Below are 25,465 nucleotides of genomic sequence, written 5' to 3'. Positions count from 1 at the left end.
TGAATGTTTCATTTTGAAACATCTGGTAGTATTGTGAAACTAACAGAACATACGAAATTAAGGCACAAGAAAATTCCTTGAGAAATGCCAGCACAATTATTCACCTTATCTGACTTATTGTATCCACTGATTTTGCTACTGTATTCATACGGTAAGATTGTCCCTTCACCCAGGTAAAGTTTCAACAAATCCCAACCATTAATGGTAATGATAACATCAACAATCTGTACCAATATAGCGCCCTTAAAGTAGAAAGCCATCCTAAGCTGCTTCACAAAGCCAAAAGAGAAAATAGATGTCAAACCAAGGAAGAGAGATATAAAGCTTTGTCACAGAGGTAGGTTTTAAGAAAGCACTTAAGGGAGGACTTAGAGGGGGTGAGGTGGGAGGGCATTCCAACGAGTAGGCCCCAGCTGGTTGATTGACAGTTTTATGAGGTTGTAAGTGGAACAGTTTTTTTCCAAGGGGATTTTCAAAGCCTTATTGTGCCTGTTTCAGGAGCATTTCAAAAACTTGCCAGACTTGCCAATGACTCATTGGTTCTGTACTGGGACAATTGATATTAAGGGTGCATGGGGGGCATGAAAGTGGCATGGGAGTAATGGAAGGGTATGGAAGGTACATGGGTGTGGAGAGGGCTTAGGGGTAGGGAGGGGATATGAGTGCACTTGGAAGGGGCATGGGGCAGGGAGGGTGCATGGAATGAGGGGGCATGGGGAGTATAAAGGGGGCATGGTGGTGAGGGGTGGTGAGATGTGGAGGCTGAAGGGACTAACAACCCTGAGTTGAATTGGGATGGTGTGCCAGTAAATGGAGGCGAGCCATCTAACCAGCCTGCCTCGCCACCTTCCATCACTGCCTCAAGTCTACCTAGGAAGGCAATAGGCCTGAACCAGATCTCATGGAGGGGAAAATACTGTGGGAGTGGGAGACTGTGACTTGTGCTTGGGAATGCAAAGATAGGAAATGGCATGGCTCATGGTTCTCAACTGAGGGGATGATCCAGGCCAATGAGTTTGGGAGCTTCTGACACTTCCTGTTAGAGGCAAGGGTGAGAAAGCAGAAGAAAAAAAATGTTAAAGAGGTAATTAATAGCCGTGAAAAGGAGCCTGAGGTTATTCTTGATATTTAGGATAACCCTGGAGTAGTGGGTTATTTTGGGAGTGTTAGGCCTGGTAGATTGTAATGTGGTCAAACCAGGCAATGGCTATTAGCATGAACAAAAAAGTGGTTAGTCCTATCCCAAAATTATTTTTATGCTTCAAATGTATTAAGATTTTCTGTAAAATAAAAATCATGCCTCAAAACTACAAGGAAAGTAAAATACACTTAGCTGGTGTATTTTGGTTTCAAAGGGGCTCCAAATCAGAAATGAAAGACGTGTCTCTACAAACATGTATCTGCATAAAAAGCTTGATTTATCACTATAATTGTTTCTTTCAATTTTCTGTTCTGTTATTTATTTTTCTTTTAATAAGAAGATTGAGTAAATATGACAATACTTACAACACCCAGCACAAATAGTTCCGCTAAGGATTTGTTCGGAAGGATTGCGAATACTTCAGCTGTAGTAAATACATCAGCTGTGAGTTTCCCCGGAACAAGCCTCACAACCGGTTGCTTCGAAGCACTCATCATAATTTTCATCAGCAGGTTGGGGTACTGTGTTGCAACCTGGAAGGTGCCAAATTCATCTTACAGTGGGTTAACAAGCAACATTGGTAGAATTTATTTCAATATCTATTTGTTCAGCATCTCAAAGGAAAGTATAGAAGAGCAAATTAAGGTACCTTCTTCCCTTTTTAATATTTCTCAGACAGTTCCAGCTTCACACTGTCTGCACATTGATGTTGCAGGTATTGCACTTTTGTGCAAAAAATGCATAATAATGAATTATTGATAATGGCCTGTTTTTCCTATAATTGACCTATAAACGGCATGGTTGATGGTGGGTGTTATCTTCGGATTGGTTGCTGTTAAGCATATCTTAGGAGAAGCAAATCAGATCTAATGTGCAACCATTTATAAAAAAGCCAATAAGACAATCTCAAGAATTTAACCTTGCGCAGGATTGCATTCCAAAGCAGGAAAGAAAGAAGCGAGATTGGCATAGTATGTTATATTTCTCAAAAAGCATTCCAAAGTGTGTCACATACAATTAAACACAATCGTTGCTGCTAAGTAGGTGGACATGACAGCTTCTAACGGTGTTAAATTTTGGGTGACCAACCAGAAGTGCATGCTAGCCAATTGCCTGTGCCCACAGTGAAAAGGTGGCCATGATTTTGATGAAGTTGCTTTATTAATATGAGACTAGCAAGCTGTGAACTGTTAACTGAGCATGCCAATGCAGCTAACTGGATCGAGGCCTCCCAATATTGGGTTTCCCCAGCCACCAGTGAGTTAAGTGTGGGGGATGGGAGGGGTGTTCAAGATCATGGAGGATGGAGGCCCTGGAGAGTCAACAACCAAGATTATTTCTTTGGGCCTGGAGGAACACCCCTTTTCTTCTGCATTGCATAAAATTATTTCCAAAATTACTTTGGCTGGGCTTCTCGGTCTCCATCGGGGAACTGGACACAGTGTGCACGACACATGCATTGACCGGTTCAAGCCGAAAAAGGCCATCAGCTTCCTGGTAAGGCTATTAACACCATTTTGATGTTATTATAGCTTCAGGTAATAGAATTGGCCCCATCAATTTCCCACAAACAACAGTGAGATGAATGGCCAATTAATCTAATCTTGGTGGTATTAGCTGAGGTTATTGGGAGAACTCCTGCTCTTTGAATAGAATTCCTTAATGGCCACTTAAGCCATTGTATTCAGTAGCAGTCTTATCCAAACGATTGTACCTCCACTGATGCAACATCCCCCAACTAAATCATGTGCTCCAATTTTGAATGGGGTTTGAGCTCTTAATTATGTTTCATAGGTAAAAATGCCACAAACTGAGCCAGGCTGCTACCACCCTTTCTATTCTACAAATTGTTGGCTTTTAACGTTCATTTAGAATAACGTTTATAACGCTATGGCTAGGTGAGGAATGGTAGAATGCCTCCCCTCTTTTGCCTCTCGGTTAACTACAATAGGTGTTTTAAAAGAAATTGCTTGTCAATTTAGCGAATATTTAACTGTTTAAGTGCTGTGACTGTAAAGACACACAGACAGATTTCCCTGTAAGTTTTAAAACAAAAGGAAATAGTGTTTATTGTCCTTAACACCCAATATTAAAAAAAATACGAATGCTTCAACTCACACTCACACATGTATCCCAGAGACTTATCAATGCATAAAAACATTCAAGCAAATAAGTGTGTGTATTGGTGTGAGATGAAGAGAGGGGTAAAGAATATTACTACGCAGAAGTAGGTTACAAGGAGGGAGGGTAGGTTAAATTGTTTCAGCGTGTCCAAAAAAAATTCAATCACATACGGATATTGTCGGTTGATGGTTTCAGGCCAGGTTCGGTGATTTTTCCAGAACCTGCGCACAGACCATTCAAAGTCTTGATGGGCAATCTATGTCTTTTCCTCTGAAGACAGCAGCTGTTTGGTTTACGTTGAAGATGCTGCCTGCGGCCTTTGACTGGTTAGAAATAAGCAGGGTACACACATGCAGAATGGCTGGAGAGAGAGAGAGAGAGAGAGAGAGAGACCACGAGTTCTCTTCTTGCTGTTATCCACACATGGTCTGTCTGACTCTGACTCTAGGAAAGCAGTGGGCGGAATTTTACAGTCACGCCAAAGTCAATGGAGTTTAGAATAGCTCACTGCATTTTACGGACCCATCGTAAAATTCTGATGTGTCTTTTTAACACAAAGGGTTAACCTCCATTCACAAACTAGCCAGTTACTAAATATGGTCATAGCAAGCTGGGGAACTCTCATTCTAGGTCCATTGTTTACAGTGATTAAATTAAATGGTCATCAGAGCCCCATATTCAGCCGGGGACCATTGTCCAAAATGATTGAGTTTAACAGCTGGTCCACACGCATCTGAATAAACAGATTATGCCTGGATGTCTGAGAGTAGCTCAGCGGATGAGCCATTCACACTCATTTAAGCTGATTTTCCTGGTGGACTACATCCAGGCAGCGTGACTCCTTTCTGTTGGCTTTGTAATTTGCAGGCTGAAGTTATGTAAATGTTCGGCCACTTTGAGAACTGCTGCTTAGGTCACTTTAAAATACTGTTGTCAGTCTTTTTAAAACTTACCTTGTGGTTCAGTTTAGTCAGAAATTAAAGTCATTTTTGTTATAAAACGTGGTTTTATAACAAGAGTGTTAAATTTCTGAAATACTGACAAATTGATTTCCAGCAAAGTCAAATGTTAATCAATTGATTTCAGCTCAGTAGTAAATGATGGTGTTTTAGAGATTATGCAGCGATCAGTTTAACTATGGTGCAGTCCTGAACATGGAAGAAAGATGTTTGAAAGCTGAAGCAGTGTATTGGAAAACGATGGCGAGAGACACTGCCTATGTTTATAATTTTAGGTTGCCAGCTTTTGCGAATTTTCCATATGTGAGGGAGGAATGAGGGAGAAAACAGCTGCCTTCACAAAATGAAGAATAAACAACTTTAAAAAGTGCAAAAATATGTGCTTGGAAAGTGCAGAATGTGCACTTGTAGTTTACAAAAGATTCTTACATCTAAAAAAATGTTAATATGCATTAGTATCATTTGAATAGATGCAAACCCAAATATTTTACATTACTGGTCACGGAAATCAAAATGTTAATTAGTACCTTGGGTATCAAAATTTTCAGACTGGATGTGTTGAGACGAACTGGTATGTCCTTTGGAATCTGAAATGAGATGGAAAAATGCAACATCTGGATGAGGTATGGATACTGTATGAGAATTGATGAGGAATTCTTCCTGTTATGCAACTTAATTAGGATTCTGACCCTGATGTTTTAGTTATCAATCATCCTGATGGATGAGATGCATTTTTAACACTTGATTTGTACAGTGGGTTAAGAACAAGTGAAGTGACACAACATTGAGGTGTTCTTGGCACATTATTTACATGTATGAGATAGATGTTGCGTCACTTCATCAGGTTTTATTCTGTATTTTGAGACTCTAGATTGGGAAAAGAGGATTTCTGCACATACTCTTAATATGATATGCTATCCTCTGGTTTAATAGATTTTCAGGTGTTGTTATAAAAACATTTTTGAATTCTTCTGGCTTGCCAAGGCAAATAGTCAAGTATTCTAATCTGTACATGCAGTTAGATATTTGCGCCATAGTACGACTATACATACAAACTAGTAAAGAGAGGCTATGAAATTAGTTATAGTATTATAAATGTGGCTATTGTCTGACTAATACACTTTGTACATCTTTCTATATGTGAGTGGACGCTGTTAGAATGGGTCCCAGCAAGAGGATTACAGAGCAGAGGTTATTAAACTAAAAAAGAGCATAGTAGGAAAACTGTATGAGTTGAAGAGTTACTGTTTAACTCCCTTCAGGTGGTTATTGTTGTGCAGTTTACAGGACACAGTTAGTGGTGAAGCCTGAGCAGCTCCCAAGGAAATTCCAGGCCCATGACCTTCATGTTACATTGACATAAAGACAGGGGGAGGAAACTCCATCATTGCACCAAATTTTGTGACATGAGATCATCTGGAGATGGGTTTCACACTAGCTGGAGTACAATCTCAAACAGCATTAAAAAAATACATCTCAAACTCTATTTCTAATGTTCAGAATGATCCCTGGTATAGTTCTTTGAATTTTTAATGTTATTAAAGAGCTGATATGACAGACAGATTTTCACTAACTTAAAAGATTGAACCAACATTCTGAGCGGAGGTCCAACATATATTCTAGCATTCTTGTATAAGGCTTCACCTTCCCTGAAAACATACTGCTGCAGAACCATCAGTTTAACGCAATGTTGACAGGTTTCAGTCAGGTGCCTGCAGTAAGAGATGTGATTAAAGATATAGGTCATCTAATTTATAGATGAAAATCATAAGGTGCACACATCAGGCAGATCAACTACATCTTCCCTCCCATGTGAAACTTGTTGTGATTGTTCTAAATAGGACAACATTAAAAAGGCATAGATGAAAACATTGACCAGTCTTATCAATAAGCAGCCTCAGGTTGACTTGTTTAGTAGACTGCACATATTTAGAATGGTTAGAGTTTAACCTGTTGACTTGGTTTCTTATCTATGCCACAGGTAATGATAATCAGCACTGTGGACAACCATCTGTTTATCAACCATAGAAACATAGACTGAAATTTTCTGCCCTGGCCGGAGGCGAGGAAGGAGGCAGACCTGAAAAAAAGGAGGGTTGGTGTTGGGACTGATACCTGATGCCTTCCCATCTCCTCCGGAAGTAAGTTCTGGTTGGGAAGGCCCATGGTCGACCTTCCCGTCCCACCTCCACTTCAGTCCCTTAAGTGTTCAATTAATGACCACTTAAAGGCCTCTTCTTGCCTCTGCTGCAATCTTCCCAGCTCCAGGTGGGCCTGCCGATATGTGGCCTGCATGATTGGCAAAACTGTGTGTCTGCATGTCAGCTGGAGAGGTGGGGTCCCTCAATGTGCATGATTGAGGGCATGGACATGGCACAGCGGGGTGGATGCTGACAGCCATGCCCTTGCCTTGCTGCTGACCCTCATGGCTCCCCTCTCCCTGTGACCCTGACCCTGCGAGACCCCACTCCAACAGCACTTAACTTTATTCTGGGTTGCTCTACGATCCTGGAACTCCAGGCTGTGTTATTCCAGCAATAGGCCCAGCCTCCTCCATGGCGCTGCTGAGTGCAAGAGTTGCAGGCCTCTGATTGGCCAGCAGCTCTTGGCGGGCGATATGTCGTATTCCAGGGTCCTTAGTCAGGAGGAAGGGCTGCCACTGTCCAATTAACTGCCTGATGGGCAGAAGATACAGTGGGCCTTCCTCCTAAGAGTCACGCAGGTGTCAGACAGTGAGCGAGACTCCCGCCAAGAACAGAAGATTCCTTCCCATGGAATCATAGAATGGTTACAGCACAGAAGGAGGCCATTCAGTCCATCATCTTGACAACACCTCTCTGCAAAATAACTCACCCAGTCCCACATCCTGCCTTTTTCCTGTAGCCCTGCAAATTCTTTCTCCTCAGATAATTATTCAATTCCCTTTTGAAAGTAATTCAATCTTTCTCCACCACACTCTCAGGTTGTGCATTCTGGATCCTGGCCACTCACTTGTAAAAAGGTTTATCCTCATGTTGCCTTTGGTTCTTTTGTCATTCATCTTGAATTGGTGTCCTCTGGTTCTCGGCTCTTCCACCAATGGGAGCAATTTCTCCCTATCTACTCTATGCAGCCACTTCATGATTTTGAACACCTTTATCTAATCTCCTTTCAGCATTCTTTCCTCTCCCCCAATCTATTCACACAACTAAAATCCCTCATCTCTGAAACTATTCTTGTAAATCTTTTTTGCACCCTTTCTGATGCCTTCACAGTTTTCTTAAAGTGTGGTGTCCAGAATTGGACACAATACTCTAGTTGAGGCTGAAATAGTTTTCTATAAAGGTTCATCATAATTGCCTTGCGTTTTTACTCTATGCCTCTATTTATAAAATCCAAGATTGCGTATACTTATGAACCACTGTCTCAACCTGCCCAGCCATGTTCAATAATTTGAATACCTATACTCCCAGGTCCATCTGCTCCTGCACTCCCTTTAGAATTATACCTTTTATTTTATATTGTCTCTCCGAGGAGTTTGTTCTAAAATATATCGTTTCACACTTCTCTGCATTAAATTTCAACTATCACGTGTTCCACCATCTCTTGAAGTATGTCACTATCCTCCTCACAGTTCGCAATACTTCCAAATTTTTTGTCATCTGCAAATTTTGGAATTGTGCTCTGCACCTGAATCTAGATCATTAATACAGATCAAGAAAATGAGTGGTCTTAAAACCGACTCCTGGGGAACCCCACTATGTATTTTCCTGCAGTCCAAACAAACAGCCTACTCTGTTTCCTGTCACTCAGCCCAATTTCATACCTATGCTGCCATTATCCCTTTTATTCCATGGGCTTCAACTTTGCTGACAAACCTGCTATGACAAATGCCAAGTTCATAACACAAATGGAAACCGCCAAGAAGATGTAAGGTTCAGAGAGAAAGTGATATTAATTAGTGTTTTGCATCTGTCATTACCAAGGAAGGAGATACTAAACTTTATCAAGCACCTTTTGGAAGTCCACACAGACCACATCAACTGCATTACCCTCATCAACCCTCTTGTTTAGATGAGCAAAAAACTCAAAGCAAGTTAGTTAAGCACAAATTGTTCTTATCAAATCCATGCTAGCTTTCCTTAATTAGTCCACATTTGTCCAAGTGACAGTTTAATTTTGTCCTGGGTTGTCGTTTCTAAAAGCTTTTCCACCTGTTAAACTGACTGGCCTGTCCTTAATCCTTACACCCTTTTTGAACAAGTGTGTAACATTTACAATTCTCCAGTTCACTGGTGCCATCAGTTTGAAGATTATGGCCAATGCCTTCACAATTTCCACTCTTACTTCCCTCAGAAACCTTGGGTGTATCTAGGTAAAAGCAAAATACTGCAGATGTTGGAAATCTGAAATTAAAACAGAAAATGCTGGAAAAGCTCAGCAGGTCTGACAGCATCTGTGGAGAGAGAAAGAGAGTTAATGTTTTGAGTCCATATGACTGGGTGTATCTAATCCATTCTTGGTGACTTATCAACTTTAAGTACAGCCAGCCTTTCCAATGGCTCTGCTTCATCAATTTTTAGCCCATCCAGTGTCTCAACTACCTCCTGCTTCATTACAAGTTAAGTATTTTCTTCCTTGGTAACAACAGATGCAAAGTACAAATTAACACCACTTGCCCTCTGAACCTTACATCTTCAATGTGGTTCTCACTTGTGTTGTGAACTTGTCATTTGTCGTACACACTTTTTTCTTCTCCATCTTACTGTCTATCCTATTAGATGTTAAAGGTTCCTTTGTTCCAATTTCAGTGAACAGGGGTCTGAGTTGTCCATGTTATCACTGTGCTTTACTCAGACAAACATGTAGGGACATTTGGATTAGACAATTATCAGTGCCACTGAAAAATCAGCAGATGGCCCCAAGAGGCAGCTTAGCCAAGAACTGAAAAATGCATCAAAAGAGGGTAAGCACATTCTAATGACCAGGCATGGCCTGGGACTGTAACTTGTATTTCCTGGTGGGGAGGGATTGGTCAATCACTACAGATTTGCTTTGCAATCAGTGTACTCCAAAAGAATAACTCACTTACCATATCATCTGTGATGTTAAATTGCAAAGCTCCAGCTACAAAATACGCAAATCCTCCTGTGTTAACAAAATACTCCGACAGTCCAAGGATCAGCATATGGTCAGTGGCATTTGGAAGGTTAAATGATTGTGCAGTAAATGGAGACTCCTTATGGTGTTGAACATCATACAATTCACCCTAAAGACATCACAGAACATTCTCAGTAATTCCAGAACTGATTGATTATAAACTCAGTGACGGAATTAGCAGAAAAACATGAAAAAGTGAGCAGGATAGCATGTACCAAATAACTGAGTCCCCAAAGGTAATGCTGCAATGAGGTGGTGGTAGTAACTTGACACAGCAAAATATTTTACAAGGTAACATGGAATTATTGCATCCTATTCAATGCAATTTGCAGTATACTTTAAAATTTTGAAGTTTCTTATCATTAAAGATATTGCTATCTTATTCAATGTATATCCACATTTTGCTGAACAAATACTTGTATAGTTTTAAAAGGCTAGCTGGTCTCCTAAGGGGAGTTTTCGAGTTTCGTTTTCAGGCCAAGTTAGATTAGAGGTTGGAGGATAACTGAGCCCTTACAGGATGGGTGTGGGGAGGAAATGGATTGGGACTTAGAGGAAGGATCAGGAAGGCAAGAGGAGAGTGGGGCTGGAGTAGAGCAAAGAGGAGTTGGGGTTGTAAAGGAAGCAGGTTGAGATGGAGAGGGCGAGAGGATAGGAGGTAAAGAAGGGGGTAGGTGATAGAGATGAAGGGGAGGAAGGGATAGAAAGGAAGTAGTAAGATGGGGTCAGTAACTCCATACATTTATAATAATTTATGGAGAACAGCCATCGTATGTTATTTAAAACCAGTAACCACAAAGGGGTGGAGGAGAGTCTCCACAGAAAAGGGATATTCTGACAATTTTTAGAACAAGGCGGCTTTTTTTCTAAATGGCTTACGTGCTCAACTTTAAGTGAGATTGTTTGGCCAAATTTTTTGGTGGTACTTACTACAACTCTAAGAGGAGGATCAGAACAGCATGTAAATGAAAGCAGTAAGTGCATAACACTCTTAAATTTCATCGCAAATGCTGATTACAGTGGTAACAGGTGCAATTGGTACTACATGTTCATGATTTCAAACTGGATTTTATCAGAGACAAAACTTAATGATAATTTAAATGCATATTGAAATGAAATGTTGCAACCTCCTCAGCATTTTTAATATGTAGTAAATATTCAACATATGTGCAAAAGATACTTCACTGGGAACTTTGGAAGAATGCAGAGCAAATTGGAAGAGCCAGAGAATCAGATTGCACACAGAGCGAGAAACTGAAAAAGTCTTGTCATAGTGCGCAGAGAATGTGGAATGGTACGGCACATTACAGATAAGCATTTTGTATATTGGTTCATGTTTTTGGGGGTTAGTGTAAGTATTGGCTATATTTTTGATGGTTGACATAAGTATTTAGTTTATTGGTTAGTTTAGTGTTCGTGGTTAGGATTTTAGTGGTCTTGTGTTAGCTAAACAGTTAATTGGCCTTAAGACTGAAAAAAAGCAGTTAAAAATAAAGAATCAATTAACTAGCATAGCAGGAAAGCTGGGGCTGTAACATGCATATTCTGTGTCCTGGAAAACCACATATGCAGGAAGTTCCACTAACTGCTTGAGTTTAAGCTTAGAATTTCTGAGCTTCAGGAACAGCTGGTCTCACTAAAGGAAGTTGAGAGTAGTGGTCAACTGCAGCTGCAGAGAGCGAGAGTGAGTGACCAACAGGCAGAATAGGAGGAACAGGCAGGCAGTGCAAGATCAACTGGGAGTGTGGTGCCCTCAAACCAGTATTAAATGTGGGAACGCAGTCGGAGGCAGATCCGTGGCACCACAAGCGATTAAGTTGTACAGGGAGGCACAAGAAATTGTTGAAATGCAATTGTTATTGGGAATTCAAGCATCGTGGAAAAAGACAGGCATTTCAGCAATAGTCATGATCCCAAATGGCACACTTTCAGGGTATATATGGGTAGCTTTAACCAATGCAGGAATTCTGTGATGAGAAGGGGATCAACCAGAAGCTGTGATACATGTTTGAACCAATGACATAGGTAAGAAAAGGGTTGAGATCCTACAAATACAGTTTCAGGAGATAGGAAAAAGGTTAATGAGCAGGATCTCTAAGGTGATAAGCTTGTGATTTCTCCCAATGCCACATGCTAGTGAGTACAGAAACAAGAAGCTAGTGCAGGTGAATGTATGACTGGAGAAGTGGTGCACGAGGGAGGGCTTCAGATTCCTGGGGCATTGGGACCAGTTCTGGAGCAAAACGGACCTGTACCAGTCAGACAGTAATGGTGGGCGACTTCAATTACCCTAATATAGACTAGGAAAAAGCAGAGTGAAGGGGAATGAAGGGAAAGAAACTCTAAAATATGTACTGGAGAACTTCCTTACTAAGAATGTTTCTAGTCTAATGAGGCAGGAAGCAGTGCTGGATCCAATCTGGGCATTGAAATAGGGTGATTGGAGTGTGTTACAATGGGAGAACATCTGGGTAATAGTGATCACAATATAATTAGGTTTACGGTAGTTATGAAAAGGGACAAAGAAAAACTGAAGATGAAAACTCTCAACTGGAAGAGACCAATTTAGTGTTTGAGAAGGGATCTAGCAAAGGTGGACTGGAAACAAAGATTGTCCAGGAAAGCAATAAATTAACAAAGTCTGGCCTTCAAGGTAGAGAAAGCTTGGATAAAAATGAGGCATTTTTCATAAGAAAGAAAGATTGGACATCCAAAAGCTGGATGTTTTTCTGACTGGAGAGTACTGTGCTATTGCCCCAGGGGGTGGTATTAGGACCATTGCTTTTCTTGCTATGTATAAATGACCTGGACTTGGGTATAGGAAGTACCCAACCTGACAACCTAGTAAGCAGTGAACAGTATAGCAGCAGATTTCAGGAGATCATTGCCAAACTGCTGAAATGGACAGACACATTGGCCAGAATTTCCCAGCCCCTCACACTGGTGGGATCTTCTGGTCCCAATGATGTGAACGGAGATTTCAATGGCTCACTGGCCCCGCCACAGGGGAACCCACCGGGTGGGAAGGCTGGAAAATTCAAGCCATAGTAGATGTTATTTAATGCGGCTAAATGTGAACTGATGTACTTTGGGAAAAACAACATAGGCCAGGATTTTCCCGTCAGCGAGCGGGGGGCTGGGCCTGCTCACCGACGCGTAAAATGATGCGCAGTGATGTTGGGCGGAACTCCCAACATCACCGCGCTCCATTTAAATTTTCAGGTAGGCGGGGGGCTCAGCAAAATCAGCCCGCCGACCTGTCAGTGGCCAATTGAGGCCATTGATAGAGTCATTAAAGTAATTAATGGACCTGCCCATCCAACCTTAAGGTTGGCCGGCAGGCCAAGAGCCCTGGCGGGCTTTAGAAAAAGCATAAAACCTCATCCACAGGTGGGATGAAGTTTCATGTAGGTTTTGAAAAATGTAATTAAAGTGTTTTTAAAAGCTATGGACATGTCGCAACTCATGCGACAGTGTCACATGAGGGGACATGTCAGGGACTTTTTTATTTCTATTTTTAATGTTTTCGACGCGACAGTGTCACATGAGGGGACATGTCAGGGAATTTTTTTTTTCTATTTTTAATGTTTTCGACAGTACAGCCGATCTCCCTGAGGCAGCGCATAGCCTCAGGGAGATGAGTGCGCTCTTTCGGGCGCATGCCCGAAAGAGCGCACTCTCAGCTGAGGGAATCCCCCTCCGCCTGCACAGGGAATGCATAACGTTTCCATGTGGATGTCACACTGGGCGGGCCTTGATTGGCCCGCCCACGTAAAATGGCGGCATGCCCCAGATTGGAGGCGCGCCTCTGCGCACCCGCTCTTTTACTCCCCCCATGATGGGGGGAAAATTCTGCCCATAGAGAGGTAGTATAATATAAATGGTGTTATTGAGTGAGGGTGCAAAAGCAGGGGAGTCTAGAGGACTTAGAAAATCTCAATGCAAACAGGCAGAGTCAACATGGTTTTGTGAAAGGGAAATAGTGTTTGACTAATTTATTACAATTTGCTGAAGAAGTAACAAACAATGTGGGTAAAGGGGAACTTGTGGACGTGGCGTACTTAAATTTCCAGAAGGCATTTGACAAGGTGCCACATCATTATTACACAAATTAAGAGCTAATGGTTAGGGAGTAATATGGATAAAGGATTGGTTAGTTAATAGGAAATAGAGTGGGTATAATTGGGTCATTTTTGGGTTGGCAAGATGTAACGAGTGGAATGCCATGTGGATCAGTGCTGGGGCCTCAACTAATTGCAACCCATATTAATGACTTGGAGGAAGACACCGAATGTATAATTGCTAAATTTGCTGATGACTCAAAGATAGACAGGAAAGTCAGTTGTGAAGAGGACATTAGGGATAGGGATAACAAAGGGATTTAGATTGGTTAAATGAGTGGGAATAATTGGCAGTTGGGGTATAATGTGGGAAAATGTGAACTTGTCCACTTTGGCAGGAAGAATAGAAAAGCAACAAATTATTTAAATTGAGAGAGATTGCAGAACTCTAGTACAAAGGGACCTGGGTGTCCTGGTACATGGATCATAAAGTTAGTATGCAGGTACAGCAAATGATTAGGAAGGCAAATGGTATTTTTTGCTTATTGCAAGGGGAATGGAATATAAAAGTAGGGATGTTTTGCTTTATTTGTATAGGGCCTTGGTGAGACCACATATGGGGCAGAATTTTCTGCCTGGTGGGCAGGCGGGCCCGACCCAATCTCCGGCGGGCGGGGAGCCGATCCCCGCAGGAGAAGCAGGCCCTGCCACCATTTTACGTGGGCGGGCCAATTAAGGCCCGCCCAGCGTGACGTCCGGTGGGAAGCGCTATGCGCTTCCTGTGTGGGCGGGGGATTCCCCAAAAGCGAGAGTGCGCTCTTTTGCGCATGCGCACGAAAGAGTGCACATCTCCCTGAGACTAAGTGCTGCCTCAGGGAGAAGACTGAAACGTTTAAAAATATGAAAATGGAAAAAAAAATTCCCTAACATGTCCCCCTCATGTGACAATGTCACACGAGGTGGGACATGTTCATAATTTACATAATAAGTTTATTAAACTTTTTAAAACCTTACATGAAATCTCATCCCGCCGGTGGATGAGGTTTCATGTATTTTCTATTTGCTGCCGGGGCTCCCGGCCTGCCCGCCAACCTTAAGATTGGATGGGCAGGTCCTTTAATTGTTTAAATGACCCTTTTCAATGGCCTCAATTGGCCATTGACAGGTCGGTGGGCCCGCAGTTGATTTTGCTGTGCCCCCGCCTTCCTGAAAATTTAAATGGACCGGGATAATGTCGGGGGTTCTGCCCGATGTCATCCCGCGTCATTTTACACGTTGGCGAGTGGGCCCCGCCCCCCTGCTCGCCAACGGTAATATTCTGCCGATGGAATACCGTGTACAATTTTGGTCTTCATATTCAAGAAAGGACATAATTGCATTAGAAGCTGTTCAGAGAAGGTTTGCTGAACTGATTCCAGGGGTGGGGTTGTTATCTTATGAGGAAAGGTTAGACAGGTTGGGCCTGTATCCACTGGAGTTGAGAAAAATGAGAGGTGATTTTATTGAAACATATAAGATCCTGAGGGGACTTGAGAGGGCGGATGCTGAAAGGATGTTTCCCCTTGTGGGTGAGACTAGAACTAGAGGACATAGTTTAAAAATAAGGGGTCTCCCATTTAAGACAGAGATGAGGACAAATTTTTTCTCTCAGAAGTTTGTGAGTCTGTGGAACTTCTCCAGAGGGCAGGGGAGGCAGGGTCGTTGAGTATTTCTAAGGCAGAGGTAGATAGATTCTTGACTAACAAGGGAGTTTAAGGGTATTGTGGGTAGGCAGGAAAGTGGGATTAAGGCCATAATCAGATCAGCCATGACCTCATTGAATAGTGGAGCAGGCTTGAGGGGCCTACTCCTGCTCCTAATTTGTATGTTTATATGAGAGGGCACAAAAGAAGCTTACCATGAGGCTACTAGGGATAAGGAACTTCAGTCATGTGCAGAAATTGGAGAAGTTGGGATTGCTCCCATCAAGCAGAGCAGTTTAAGGGAGACCCAATAGAAGTATTCAAAATTATGAGGGTTTTTGATATAGCACGAAGGGAAAAATTGGTTCCTTTGGCAAACGGATCGATAAGCAGAGGTCATAAATTTCAAATAATTGGCAAAAGTACTGGAGGTGAAATGAGGAGAATTGATTTCACACAGAGGGTTATTATAATCTGAAATACACTACCTGAAAGGATTCCATGTGATTGGTTTTGAAGAGAACTAATTTGCAGGGCTATGTTGCGAAATCATGAGCGTGAGACTAAATTGGACATCTCTTTCAAAGAGTTGGCACAGACACAAGGGGCTGCAACCTCCCTGATTCTGTGAACGGTATTCTAAGAGTATGAAACATGGAGAGATGTTTACCGTCCCCAGACCTCTTGAGGAAGTTTTTCAGTGCTATAGATTTTCCCATGTAGTGTTTTAACATTATTCCCAGGAGATTTTGTTCTTTTTACCCTCAACATTAGATTCTGACAAAAAATTACAGCAAAGTTTTGTATAACCATGACTTACATCATATTTTCCACAGGTTTAAGTAGAATACGAAAGATAAGAGGGAGTGTATGCGAGCTTGTAAGTACTATTGATAAATTAATGCAGACTGTGAAAACAATGATTAAATGGTTCATAGAGTTCACTGTAGGATTGCAACACATTTCCAACTGTTTTTATATGCACAATTTCCTCTTTGTAGCCTTAATTTGTGAACTTTCCTTTTGAATTTTGTCATTCAAATCCTGTTACCACTGATAGATTTTCTATTAACGTTGATATTAAGGTCATACAGTTTAGCAAGGTGATCCACATTACACAGCTTTATGAGGGGGCTGCAGTTCTAACAAGCAAAGATATAACATGTTGCATAGTAAATAGATCATAAGCGATGTGAAAGATCCCTCTGCTTATTAGAAAACAGGCATATAAGTGATAGAAGATCCTTCATAGAAATGAAAAATTATTAATCATTTGTTAAAAGGTGAGTAGTGAAGTCCACTTAAGACCAACTGTTAAATGCCAAGAGGAAGCTGATTTAAAAAAAATAGACTTGATATTAAACATGTTGCCTCAGATATTTGTGCATATAATGGAAACAAAAAAGAAAGGTGAAAAAATTATTTTGCCACTAAATACTGATTTCCCCAGGAAATGCTGTGCACTAAAATATAAATAAGACATATTACTTCCAAGAATCAAACAATTACAACTTAATTCCACTAGCATTTTGAGTTGCATAGTAATTAAGTTGCAACTCAATTGCCTATTACTTTTCTATATGTCACAATTCTAAGTGTTTACCTTTCCAAAATGCTTTGAAAGTAGCTGGTAGTGATAAAGAAGTATTGTATTGTCCCTTCCTACTATATATTTTGATAAAAAAACAAGTTCTGTAAAGGTAGCCTCTAATATTTCTAGTCAATTGATAATAACACAAAGGGCAGAATTTTACAAGTCGGTGAGTGGGGCCCGCGTGCCGACGCATAAAATGACGCGCGGTGACGTCGGTTGGAACTCCCGATGTGACCATGCCCGATTTAAATTTTCAGGAAGGCGGGAGTGCAGCAAAATCAGCTGCGCGCCCGCCGACCTGTCAATGGCCAATTGTCAAATGAAGGGACATGTAAGGGAAATTTTATTTTTCTATTTTTGTCTTTTTTACATGTACAGCCGATCTCCCTGAGGCAGCACTTAGCCTCAGGGAGATGAGTGCGCTCGTTTGTGCACATGCGCGAAAGAGCTCACTCTCAATTTTAGGATTCCCCCCCCTCCGCCCGCACAGGGAGTGCATAGTGCTTCCGTGCGGACGTTACGCTAGGCGGGCCTTAATTGGCCCACCCACGTAAAATGGCGGCGTGCCTCCAATCGGGGGCGCTGATTGGAAGCACGCCTGTACGCGCCGGCCCATCAACTTCCCCCCTCCAACCGGGGGAAAATTCAGTTCAAAGTATTTCTTCTTAAACATAAACAGAAAATGCTGGAAATATTCAGAAGGTCAGCCACATCAATGGAGAGGGAAACATAGTTAATGGGCTGGATTTTCATGGAGTTGTGGAGACCTCATGGAGGGGTGAAAATGTAGCCTGGGGCCTGATTCTGGGATTCCTGACCCCATTCCCAGGGTTTCCAACTTTCACAAGTGCGTTTTAAAGGCTGGTTTGGGTCGTGAGCCTGCATCCTGCACTCTTGACCTGGCTGGCTTCATTACAGTGATAGGCATGTCTTAGTCCTCTGCAATTTTCATGGAGTCACCCAGCTTTTCAAAGAGTCATGGTTCACAGCACCTCAAAGGTGTCATGAACCATAGCCTACTTGCGGGAACTTTTTGAAAGGTAAGTTCAAACAGCCCATGCCTAGGTATGCCCCCCACCACCCTCTACAGACCCTCATGTCCCCCATATCAAGGTGTGCCCCCCCAAAAACACCCTTTAGCCCCTTGTAATCCCCTGCCAAGGTATGCCCCCCACCCACACCCTATGGCTCCTCATGCCCCCCCCCATGCCAACCTATGGTATTTCAATGCCCAGTCACCCACTATAGAACCAATGAACCTGATAGTGACAAGAGTTTGTGTGAAAGAGTCCTCTAATGGACTTCTGGGTTCTCAGCCAAGCCTCATTATGTATTCTTGGCTGACAGCCGAGAAATACATTAGAGTACTGAAACATCTGAGCCCCAGGAGAAGCATTGCTTGATTGATATAGCTCTGGATCTCTGGTCTCTTCTGTCAAATGCTGAATGTTTATTTACACAAGATAAAGAGGTTCAAGTGCTTGCAGTTTCAGCCTCTGATACTTTAAAGGGTCTGGATGATTGATACTTCTGTTGACCTGTAGTAAAAATAATTTTTTTTGAGAAAGTTAACAATGAATGACATTTTTTTAAAAGCCTTTTTACATATCCTGTTGTCTCTTATTGGTTTTATACAGTGTATAGCGGATGAATGGGCATGGAAGTGCCATAGGTGGTATGGGGGCATGAGGGGCATACCTTGGCATGGGGGACTGAGGGGCCATAGGGAATGTGTGGGGGGTGACGGGGTGTGAGAGGTCAGGGCTGGAGGGCCTTTTTGTTTTTATTTTAACTGAGAAGCTCCACATTGAGGCAGGCCTTTTAAACAGCCTGCCTCTGCACCTGGTAGCCCTGTGGCTACCTGCAAACTCTTTCCCAGATTGGCTGGTCCAGCTGCAGCCCGCACCCACCCCCACACAATAAAAATCCAGTCTTTCTAGGCACTTTCTCCCAAGGTGGGTGGGCTGAGCTGGGAATTTTCCCAACTCCTGCTATCCACCTTGAGGATGAAAATCCAGCCCAATGCTTCCACTAATGACTTTGCATCAGAACTGGGAAAAAATAGATATGTAACAGATTTTAAATAAATACAGAGACATAGAAAGGGGTGAGGTGGGTGTGGTGGAGGAGGGGCAAGTGGTGGTGGAGGAAAGAACAAAAGGGGGGCAAAACAGAAGGGATTAAATGACAGAAGGGATGAAGTGCAAGGTAAAAAAGGTGGTAATAGTACAAGAAAAGAATCAAAGGATTTGACTAAAGAAGCTGTAAATGATAACAGCAGAATCATGACCAACAGCTGCTGTTCAAGAAAGTAAGAGCAGTGGTTATGATCTCGAATTATTAAACTCAATGTCAAGTCTAGAAGTCTGTAAAGTACCTAATCAGAAGATGTGGGGTTTGAGGTTCCATCACATTAGAACTCTGTAGAAAGCCGAGGATAGTGAAGTCAGAGTGACAGTCAGGAGAAAAGAAAGACTTGCATTCAATTAGCACTTTTCATAATCACCAGACATCCCAAAGAGCTTTACAACCAATGAAGTACCTTTGAACTGTAAACATTGTTATAATGTAGGAAGCGCAGCAGCCAATTTTCTCACAGCAAGCTCCCACAAACAGCAATATGATATTGAGCAGATAACCTGTTTTTTGTGATTTTGATTGAGGGATAACTTCCCTACAAAATAATCCATGGGATCTTTAACATCCACCTGAGAGGCTAGATGGGGCCTCGATTTAAGGTTTCAACTGAAAGATAGAACCTCCAACACTACAGCATTCTCTCAGTACTGCACTGGAGTATGAGCCTTGGTTTTTGTGCTCAACTCCTAGAGTGGGACTTGAACCCCAAACTTTCTGACTCAGGGGCAAGAGTGCTACTGGCTGAGGCATAGCTGACACACAATTAAAGTGAGAGGTGATTGGAAGATTGGGGTCACACTTAGGGACTAAACTGAGATGTTTTGCAAAATTATTACCCAAATTTGCTTCTTGTCTTGGTAATGTTTCAGTTACTATAAATGGTCTAGGCATCGTGATCTCAAAATTGCATAGGCTTTATCCCAGCATTTCTTCTAGGATGACTTATGTCTGCTGCTGTCCTTCATCACTGACCATTCCGAAATGTGTGGGGTCAGTGGGAAGGCATCTCATTGCTATGGATTGACAAGGGCCTCTGCCACTCTGGGCACATTCTGGGTGCCCACCAAACTGCTTGAAACTCCAGCATCCAGAGGCAGTTGCACAATTTCTCCCCTGCCGCCCTGGAAATATTTTTGTATACTCTCTTTTTCCCCCCATCATAATGAAAAATAAAAAATTTCATTTTTGGGGTTGAGATTCCATCCCTGGCCTAGATTCCCTCGGAGACCATCACTTGCACCATCCCCCCTGGGGATTAATATATCACATCACACTGGGTGCAATGACTCTCAACCTTATATTCCACTGAGGAAGTCTCCATCCACGGCTAATTCCCTCATTGCTTCACTGGCCTTGTGGCTTGAGGTTCCACTGAGTGGGAACTTGAGGTGAAGGCCAGGATCTCACATTTCCTCACCTATTTTTGATCCTTTCATTGCACTCTCACAGGAGAGCCAAGCAGTTTTAGCCCCATAAATATTTTCGAAATGTCATGGTCCTCCAATGGAATTTTTCAGAAGTTAGTTTTGTCCAGATTATGTCCATGGAGTTAACTCATTGATAGCTATTTTAGATGATCCAGAAGCTCTACAGAAAAATTCATTTTAAAATAAATGTCACTATGTTTGAAAATGTAAGTCTGAGGAAATTGAACCCAACTCAAGAAAATTGCCTTCCTACTCAAGGATTAATAGCTTTACTATTATGACTTTTGTCAGGTGTGGCAACCCTACCTTAATGGGAAGACCAATAGAATTAGCTGTGATTTCCGGCTCTCCAACCAACGAATAATCAAGTTCTACGTACCGATCCAGTTGCCGTGAAACTGTGAAACAAAATAATACAAACTGTAAAGCCCACGAAAGTCACTGACACAAAAACAGAACATTTCCTGCTTATTGTCTTATGGAGGGTACTTACTGCTCAGTGTCTGGATGATGGCTTCAAGCTTTCCAATCATATTTCTAAACTCAGAGCACAGCTGTATAATAAATACAATGAATAATTAAAATTATAAGGAGAAAGATATATGGAGAAATTCACCAACATTCCTTCCAGTACTTTAAAAAAAATAACATTAGGTTATAACTATCAGCTTTTGAATTTAATGCAATAAGATTTTGCAAGAGTTTACAAGTAAGTATGGAACAAGAAATAACACCAACTTCCTTTTGCCTGAAAATAAGTTCAAATTCCTTAGCTTCTCTTTACAACTCAATAAACCTAAGGAACGATTTGTGAATGCATACTCCCAGCACAGGAAATCACTCTTGTGCTCTCTGTATCTTAACCCGCACCCAGGTCCAGTTCACCCTTCACCTCTGAGTTTATTAATTTACAAGTTGGTTCCCGGTCCACCAATGTGTCAGTTTCAAAATTCCCATTCTTGTGTTCAAATCCCTCTGTGGCCTCACCGTTTCCTGATCTCTGTAATGTTCTCCAGCCCTATAACACCCCAAGATCTCTGCATTCCTCCAACATTGACCTCTTCTTTATCCCCATTTCTTTTGTGGTCATGCCTTAGGCCACCTAGGCCCTAAGTTGTGGAATTACCTTTCCAAACCTCTTCACTTCTCTCACCTTTTTAAAATGAGACTTAAACTTACCTAATTGACCTAGTTCTTGGTTACCTGCCCTAATATCTGCTTCCTTGGCTCGGTATCAGTTTTTCGTCTAGTTATACTCCTTGAGTGCCTTAGGATGTTCTATTACATTAGAGGCACTATATAGATGTAATTTGTGTTGCTCCCCATGATTTTCTATGTAGGGACAGAAGACTGTGGGGAGTGAGCCCATAATTTTATTATATACACTCCTGGTGGGCATGGGGCCATACTAGGAGGATTGGGAACACTAGCCTCCTCTTGTCATTTGTGACTCTTTCAGTCTTTCCCAACATTTTTGTATCTTTTCTTAAATGCAGTTACAGTTGGATATAACAATTTACACATGGTTATGCCAGTACTTTACAGACTGCACATATTACTTGCTTGCAGTTATATTTATGACCCAACAATAATCCCCAACATTCATTGGGCTTTTCAATTTCTGCTACAAAAATTGTGTTTAGGTTTTCAAGTTATGGACAACCATTATATCTAGATATTTTTATTGTCTCAACTTATTTAGTGCCATAATCTTTAATGTTATCTTGAGTTTTTTTCAAAACTTTCTTCTCAGGACTAATTGCCCTGAGAAGCTGGTCATGGGCCTTCATCTCGAACCACTGCAGTCTATGTTGGTAGTGATTTGATACAACTGAGTGGCTTGCTAAGCCACTTCAGAGTCAGCCACATTGGTGTGGGACTGAAGTTGCACAAAAGCCAGGGCAGGTAAGGATGGCTTCTTTCCTTACAGGATATTAATGAACTAGTTGAAATTTTATTACAAACTCACAGCTTTGTGGTCACTTTTCTTGATTTCCATATCTGTAAAACTGCATTAAATTTCATAAAGGGACATAGTGGGGCTTGAACTCATATTATCTGGATCACTTGTCCAGTAGAATAACCATTAAGCTACCATACCAGTATCAGTATATATACTAGCATTTTTCAGAATAAGTGTCATTTCCAATTTGCCTGTACAATTATTAACTCTCTTTGCATTCTTTGAATTTTACGATTTTAATCTTTTGAAAATCCAATGTCCTTCCATCTGATTATCCTTTAATATTTGCATGGGGGCTGAGCTGAATAAGGAGAGATGGATTGAGGTGACCAGCAATTTTAATGAGGACAGAACTGGGAGGTGGGGAGGGGGGAGGTGAAGCGGGGTAACTGATTAGGATGGACATGTATTAGTAGCTTTAGAATAGACAAATGTGGTTATGGGAGCACTTTCTAAGCATGATGGGAAATATAGCCAACACATAGGCATGATGGGTAAATAGCTAGTATTATGGGAACCCAACTAACAATCACAAGTCATAAAACTTGACTTTCACAGGATGGGTAAACAAATGTCAGGTTGATAAGAGCACAGACTGGGAGGCATTAGAACTGAGGCATTTCCCAGCCTCCCCATGAACTAACAGAGACATCTGCAGCCTGAATAATCCTGCTCATTAGGTATGTAACTGGCGGTTGTACTAGGCAGTATAGTGAAATGTGATAACTAAAAGATGTAAATATGTTACTCAGCTTTTGTATCAGAGAGACACACTGTAGAACCATGCTGTGTCCTCCCAGCATATGCTTGTAAATAGAAGTCCTTGGCTACGTGAAGAGTACAGACTAGAGAGCGGTTTCTTTTTCCAGAACATGTTGTGGGGGGTTTCCGGGGCGGGGGCGGTGCAACGTGGTGAAACTGGTCTTCACTGGGAGAGTGAAATGCAGTCATAGCAAATTAACAGCCTGTTTTATGCTGTCCCCAAATTCCTTTCCCATTGACTTAATTGGAAAAGAAAATCAAGCATGGTCTAAAGTGGGCTGCCAATTCAATGTGGCTGTTTTTGTGCTACTAGTGAAGAATAATTTCACCCCACACCTCGGTTTCTGATGCAATTTTCACTTGTTCAAGTGAATGGATATCAGTCTCCTTCTTGTAGGTGGTCTATAGGAGTTGCCAGAAATCAGTTTTCTTTCTGTGGTGCCATTGGTTTCATTAGGACTGATTTGGATCTCATGTTACACAGAGTTAAATCCGTTAATATGTGGGCTAGCACTTGATAATGGTCATTTAAAATTTGATGGATTATTGTAAAAATCCACTGGTTCAATAATGTCCTATTTGGTCTGGCTTCCCTAACAGTAGGTGTCTCTATACCACAGGGGCTGCAGCGGTTCAAGTTCGCCACCACCTTCTCAAGGGCGATTAGGGATGGGCAATAAATGCTGGCCTAGCTAGTGAAGCCCACATCTGGTAAATAAATTAAAAAATCTACTGAAGTCCTCAGGGCAACAAGTGCTGGCTTGTCAGTGTCACATCTCAGGAACAAATAAAAAAAGCCTATTATTAACTTATGCCTTATTAACAATGCTCTCCTTGTATTTCTTACCCTTTCCCCTCATATTGACCCCCTAGCCTAATTCTTTATAAGCATTTTAAACTCAAATAATATGCAAATCTCTGGCCTTAACGAATCCTCCCATTTCTTCAGTTCTATCTATTTTCTTTTTGCACACATGGTCCTATGAGTAAATATCACACAGTCTCTTGCATTTTACAAGCATATTTGGCACTACCAGTGATTATAACTTTGGACCTAAAGGGAAAAAGAACAATAGAGTCTCGGTTTACCTTCTGAGGAGTGATTTGTCTGATTTTATTTTTCACTTGAGGAAGGAACATGTTGTAAAACCAGCTTTGAAAAGAAAAATAATATTGTCAAAAGTATAGCAACATGATGCAAGGCAGTTACATTCTTTGCTACTAATCCATTATTTGCTCCTAAGAATGACTGAAATTGGAATTAGGTTATTAGATTTTTTTTATTAAGATAGTTGTAAAACTACTGGTTAATCCCAATGACTTTTTCTTTATTTGTTCTTGAGATCTGAGCATTGCTGGCTAGGCCAGCATTTATTGTCCATTCCTAATTGCCCTTGAGAAGGTGGTGGTGAGCCAACTTCTTGAACCGCTGCAGTCCATCCACAGCGCTGTTAGGAAAGGAGTTCTGTTTTTTGACCCAGAGACAGTGAAGGAATGGCAATATAATTCCAAGTCAGGATGTTGTGTGGCTTGGAGGGGAACTTGTAGGTGGCAGTGTTCCCATGCATCTGCTGCTCTTGTTCTTCCAGGTTGTAGCGGTTACAGGTTTGAAAGGTGATGCTGAAAGAGCTTTGGTGAGTTGCTGCATGGCATTTTGTAGATGGCCCACACTCCAGCCAATGTGTGCTGGTGGTGGAGGGAGTGAATGTTTAAGGTGCAGCGGAATGGGGTGCCAATCAACTGGGCTGCTTTGTCTTGGATGGTGTCAAGCTTCTTGACTGTTGTTGGAGCTGGACTTATCCATTAAGTGGAGAGTATTCCATCACACTCCCGACTTGTGCCTTGTAGGTGGTGGACAGGCTTTGGAGAGTCAGGAGGTGAGTTACTTGCTACAGAATTCCCAGCACTTGGTTGATCATCCAGTGTTGTAATGAATTGTAGAGGCAAGGCAGGTCCCCAAATAAGTTAACGGACTTCAGCCAAAGTAAGTAAGATTATAAATAAATGAAGTAGGTAGGTATAGGTAAGTGAGATTATAATTGTCAAGTTGTTGTTGGACTAGGAATGATGGAGGGGAATGAATGGACAACAAGAATTCTGCTCTCAATTCCAGTCCAGTTATTTCTGGTATAAAGTGCACACTGTTGATGGTGTAAAAGAACCAGACTATGCTTGACTGCAATCCAATTCAAGGATGAAGAAAACCTGCTGACATATGAAGAACTACCACTTGGTTGAGGGCTGCCCAGCAACTGTGGAACTAACCAACAACATGAGTCAACACCTTCAGGATAGGAAAGCAACTTTTCCAAATGTAGCTACTTTCTTGTCTTGAAATCTCTCCGCGTTACATTCTCTGATCAACATAGTAAGGAGGCACATAAATTGCCCAATTTATTTTCCATTGCATTTAATGGAAAGTCAATGCAGGAGAGGTTTATAATGGATGGTCAATCCACAAATGCCAATTTACA

General features: G+C 41.7%; 1 protein-coding gene across 1 annotated transcript in view; it reads right to left on the bottom strand.

Annotated features, from left to right (window-relative positions):
- The window catches only part of LOC144689194 (bactericidal permeability-increasing protein-like), a 59,347-nt gene that overhangs the window by 14,702 nt on the left and 19,180 nt on the right, over nt 1–25,465 (bottom strand). Inside the window, exons 6-11 of the mRNA XM_078556310.1 lie at nt 24,081–24,144; nt 20,760–20,820; nt 20,573–20,664; nt 9,296–9,472; nt 4,752–4,811; nt 1,507–1,674 (exon numbers count right to left, since the gene is read on the bottom strand). Coding sequence (XP_078412436.1) covers nt 1,507–1,674; nt 4,752–4,811; nt 9,296–9,472; nt 20,573–20,664; nt 20,760–20,820; nt 24,081–24,144 — 622 coding nt within the window. The remainder of the gene's footprint in view (nt 1–1,506; nt 1,675–4,751; nt 4,812–9,295; nt 9,473–20,572; nt 20,665–20,759; nt 20,821–24,080; nt 24,145–25,465) is intronic.

The sequence above is a fragment of the Cetorhinus maximus genome, chromosome 13 (assembly GCF_964194155.1).
Source record: "Cetorhinus maximus chromosome 13, sCetMax3.hap1.1, whole genome shotgun sequence".
Classification (NCBI taxonomy): domain Eukaryota; kingdom Metazoa; phylum Chordata; class Chondrichthyes; order Lamniformes; family Cetorhinidae; genus Cetorhinus; species Cetorhinus maximus.
The sequence above is the reverse complement of the archived record's forward strand: the minus strand, read 5'-3'. Positions and strand labels throughout refer to the sequence as shown.